At 53.7% G+C, this 4,563-nt stretch overlaps 1 protein-coding gene across 1 annotated transcript in view; it reads right to left on the reverse strand.

The window, feature by feature from the left end:
- Positions 1-3,834: 3,834 nt before the first annotated feature.
- The window catches only part of GDF1 (growth differentiation factor 1), a 2,113-nt gene continuing 1,384 nt past the window's right edge, over positions 3,835-4,563 (reverse strand). The window contains exon 3 of the mRNA XM_008947679.1: positions 3,835-4,548. Within this exon, the coding sequence (XP_008945927.1) occupies positions 3,855-4,548 (694 nt within the window). The 3' untranslated portion in view covers positions 3,835-3,854. The remainder of the gene's footprint in view (positions 4,549-4,563) is intronic.

A 4,563-nucleotide genomic window follows, 5' to 3' on the forward strand; every position in this document is an offset into this window, starting at 1 on the left:
CTCTGAATTCTTAGTGGTGGACCTGGGAGATCCTTGTTCTGAGAAGCTTACAAAAAGTTTAAAACTAAATTAGAGCACCAACCTTGAGAACTTTCAGTGTGATTTAAAGTTGCAGCAATCAGCCTCTTCTTCCTACATCGGATAGCAGTTAGAGCGAGAGGAGCCTGCGCGCTCGAGCAGGAGGGTTTCAAAGTGTTTTCTGTATGCTTTAATTGGCTACTGTCTGGACTCTACTCTGTGAAAAACAAGCCTTTCTGTAAGATGAACTTTGCGCTTGAAAGGGGATGGGTTCCTGTGCCCTTCGGCCCTGGAGGAGAAGATGCTAAGGGGCCTGCTTTACTCCTCCCTCAGATCTGGGGAAGAAGTAGTGGAAACTGGGGATTATATTGGTTTTGAAGTAAAGACTCTACAATGTTACTGAAGCAGGTTGGAAAAATGGACAAAGCAGGCAGTTGTTGGAAGGTGGCCTCTGGTAGCTGGGTGTAATTAGAGATAATGGGTTAGGCTTTGGCGTGGCTTCTTCGGTGACTAAGGCAGAGAGCTGAAGGATTCAGGGGTGAGAACCAAACCCGGAGCCGACTCCAGGCCACGGCCGTGCCGTCAGTGCTGGCTGGAGAAACAGCTGGGAGTCAGGACTGAGAGCAGCACGTAAGAGAAGCCATCCAATTTCTAAGTTGTACCCATGTCTTAAGTCATATGGGAACACTGGGAGCATTTTATTTCTGTCTAAACCTTTTTAGAAACGGCGCAGAGAACTGAAAATTCCTACAGACCCATTTTTACCACATCCCTAAATTAGACTAACCTCTACCTCCTAATTGGCCAAGAACAGTAGAGTGAGATTCACTAACCTCGGCGTTTTTAAAGTCTGAATTCAGTTAGCTTTATACTCAAAAGGGCTCCAAGTGTTTCTAGTTTTTTTTTTTTTGGGGGGGAACTCAAAATACCTCTCAGATGAATGTACTTCAATGACGTAAACCCCCCATTTTGTAACTGGGGGGAAGCCCTTTCATTACTGTCCTTCCTGTAGATCGTCGACCCGCTTTCATAACCTGTATCTGCTGTAGTTTTTCAGGAGTGTCTCTCCCCCAGTGCAGACCTGGTGTAGCACCCACAGGCTGTGAGTAGTGTGCACACCCACACGGAACAGGCCTTCATTTGTGTTCAGTCCTGCAGCGAACCTGGTTCCAGAGCTGCAAAAAGAAACTTTCCAGAAATGAAAAAAAAACCAACAACCAAACCATTCTTTTCTCATAAAAAGCCTCCAGAGTTTAGACTTCTAAAATGTGAAAGAATGGAGACACAGGCCACCTTCCTTCCTTGTAAGATGGACTGTTTTATTTATTAACATTGCCGAAGGGCTTTTTAATTTTTTTCCTTCTGTAGGCTGCGTAGTTGCATAGATTTTTCCGATAGGTTTAAGCTGTAACCCTCTGTGCAATGCAAATCCATTGAGTAATGTAACCCCTGCTCTCCCCACGCCCCCTCTGATTTCACCCACGGGAATGCTTGCCTCTGCTTTGTGCTGGTTTTTTCCTTTGTAGCAGTTACTCTTGAGTTTTATAAATCCAGACATCAGTGCTAGCACGGTGTTAACTCTTCTTTGATTTTTTTTGTCTCAGTTTGTTTTAAACCTATGTCATCAATAAAATATTAATAAACAGCTCTTGCATTCAAGGTGGCCCCTAAGTTTCAATGCTGAAACCATGCAACATTCATTAAAACTTAGTCTGATTGTATAAACTTCAAGTTTATTACTTTTTTTTCTTAAACACAGACTAGTACAAAAGTGTGGTGTGTGCATAGCATACAGGGGTAAGCAGATGAAGGGTGAAAACACAGTTAAATGCCCTGTCCCTCTTCCCTCCTCTGGCTCAGGGGGCCTGTCACCAGCCCCGGGGTGGGGGTTTGGGGTGCAGGGGGTGACCAGTCCTGCCTGGACCCTCTCCCTCCTGCTTCCCCTGCGCTGCAGGAAAGGTGGAAATGGCTTTTACCTGTGTTGCAGGTGGTGGCTCAGCAGAGCTCGGCCTGGCTCTGGGCCTGGGACAGCCAGGAGTGGCTCAGTCTCTGCTGAAATGCAGCTCTGGTGTTTAATGTTTAGGCCTGGTCTTGCCACCACCCTCACTGCAGCTCCTCCAGTGTGTTGGGGAACCAGGAAAGGAGTTAGAGGAGCCTGAGCCCTTCACACCCATAGTCTGCCACAGCACAGGTACCAAAACCCTAATACTTACAAGGTTTATCTTACTCCTGCCCATCTTAAATGGGAAAGCAACGTGCTTTAGTAAATCCTACTCTAAGCCCTTAAAACATTTAAGTGCTTGATGTGGGTTTCAGCACAGCTCTTGTTCACCTGCTGGAGCAAAGCAGCACAGCCCCTGGGGCTCTGGGGCACACGGGGCTGGGGAGGGGTTAGTACAGGACACAGCTACAGTACTCGAGCTCCTCCAGCCCTGGGCTGCAGCCCCAGCTCCAGGGGGGTGCTCAGAGAAAACCCCATCCCAGGGGACAGGGACACCAGCAGTGGTTAAACCTTTAGTGCCTCCCTGGAGGGAGAGGGCCCAGCTTAGCTTGGGAAAATTTCATCAGACCTTGAGACAACACAACAGCGCTACAAAAACAACAAAAACAATCGAGGCTACGTTATCAGCTTCACATTTTTAAAAAGAAAATAATTCAAGTCTAACTCAGATTCCTTTTCTGTTTCCCCCATTAACCCCCCCCTAAAAAAAGCAAAGCTGAGCTCCGGGAAGCAGCAGGGGGCAGGGCTGGTGCCGAAGCACAGCCCCAGGTCCCCCCCGCAGGCGTGCTGGCTGCTCAACACCCTTCGCAGCAGCCTCGCCCGGGTTTTGCACCTCGAGCTGCTCTGCGAGGTCACAGCCCGTGAGCTGGAAGGTGGAAGGAAAGCAGCAACTCCTCCATCAGTGATCACTGTTGCTCGGGTGAGATGGTGCCAAGCTGGGGCCCTGCCCGGGGGTAGCAATGTTCCACAGACAGGGGAAGTACCACAGCCACCAGAAAAAAAAAACCAACAAATTAAACCAAAACCAAAAGAAAACCACTAAAGTACAGGGCTGTGGGAGCGCGGTGCCCGGTGCCTCAGGGCTCTGCCTGCTGAGCTGCTGCTGCCTGGTGCTCGGCTGCCCTCTGGCCCCAGCCTCGGCTGCCCTCTGGCTCCAGCCCCGGGTCAGGCTGGTCCGTCAGCCAGGACACACTCCCTCACCTCGCCCTCATCAATTTGCAAATGAGGTACATTAATTACTGACTCAGCATGGTGGGAGGGAACACCACGCCCCCAACTCAACCTCAAACCACCACAAGGCAGCAGCTTGCCCCTTGGCCACAGCTCCTGGGGGCTGCGTTTGGCCACCCGGGAGCTCTGAGCCGCATCCCCCAGTCCCATCACCCAGCACAGGACGAGCCCAGCTCAGGGCTGAGCTCCTGCACCCTCGGGCTGGCCCGTGGCAGGAACACGGAGCCACGGGGGGTGCAGCTCATGCCATGGCACCAGCCCTCCCCGGGCACCTCCTGGCACAGCCCAACCCTGCACCACGGCACCAAGAAAAGAAAAGGCGTCTCTGTTTTTTTTGCACTGAGAAGGCTGCAGCATTTAGCCAAAAAAAGCTGAAAAGCCCCAGCAGCAGCTCAGCCAAGCACGAGAGGGGTCTGGGATTCACAACCTGGTGCCACTGTCACCCGTGGAGAGCGGGACAGACACCCAGCATCGATCATAACCCCAGCCTGCTGGGAGGGCTGAGCACCCACCCTGGGAAACCCCCTGAACAGCAGCACAGAGGGGCCCCAACACACCCGGGTTTATTCCAGCAGCCCCCCCAGCCCCTGCCCCTCAGCCCCCGCTACCTGCAGCCACCCTCCTCCACCACCATGTCCTCGTAGTGCCGCAGCACCACGTTGTCGTTGTTGTCGTAGTAGAGGATGGAGATGGGGGAGAGCCTGACGGGGACACAGCAGGGCTGGGGGGTCCCCTCGGGGTCCAGGGAGTGCACCATGGTCTGGAGGATGGCGTGGTTGGTGCTGTTGAGCTCGGCTGTCAGGGGAAAGGGGCACTCCCCCAGGCAGTAATTGGCCAGGTAGCCCTGGGGGGCGATGATCCAGTTCTCCCAGCCCACGTCGCTGAAGCTGATGTAAAGCCTGCGGGGCTTGCAGAGGGAGCTCCTCCTCCTCCTCCTCCTCCTGGAAGCCTTGCACTGCTCCGGGCTGAGGGTCACCACCAGCAGCGAGGTGTCCAGGAAGGAGTCGATGCTGGTGCAGAGGCCCTGCAGCCCCCCCGCGGCCAGGGCTGCACCCCCCTCGCCGCCACGCACCGAGATCTCCAGCACCAAGCCCGGGTTCCTGCTGGAGGTTCTCCAGTCCTTCGCCACCCCGCTGAGGTTGAAGAGGAGAGACTTGTGGAGCTGGGCGAAGGAGCGTTCCTCCAGCAGCCTCCTGCTGCCCTCGTGGGAGGCCAGCCCCCGCAGAGCCACCCGGGAGGGCTGGTAGAGCCTCAGCTCGAACCCCTGCCCCTGGCTGGAGGTGTGGTAGGAGTTGTGGCTGGATTTTGTCTCC

The sequence above is a fragment of the Merops nubicus genome, unplaced genomic scaffold, assembly GCF_000691845.1.
Source record: "Merops nubicus isolate BGI_N331 unplaced genomic scaffold, ASM69184v1 scaffold12539, whole genome shotgun sequence".
NCBI lineage: Eukaryota > Metazoa > Chordata > Aves > Coraciiformes > Meropidae > Merops > Merops nubicus.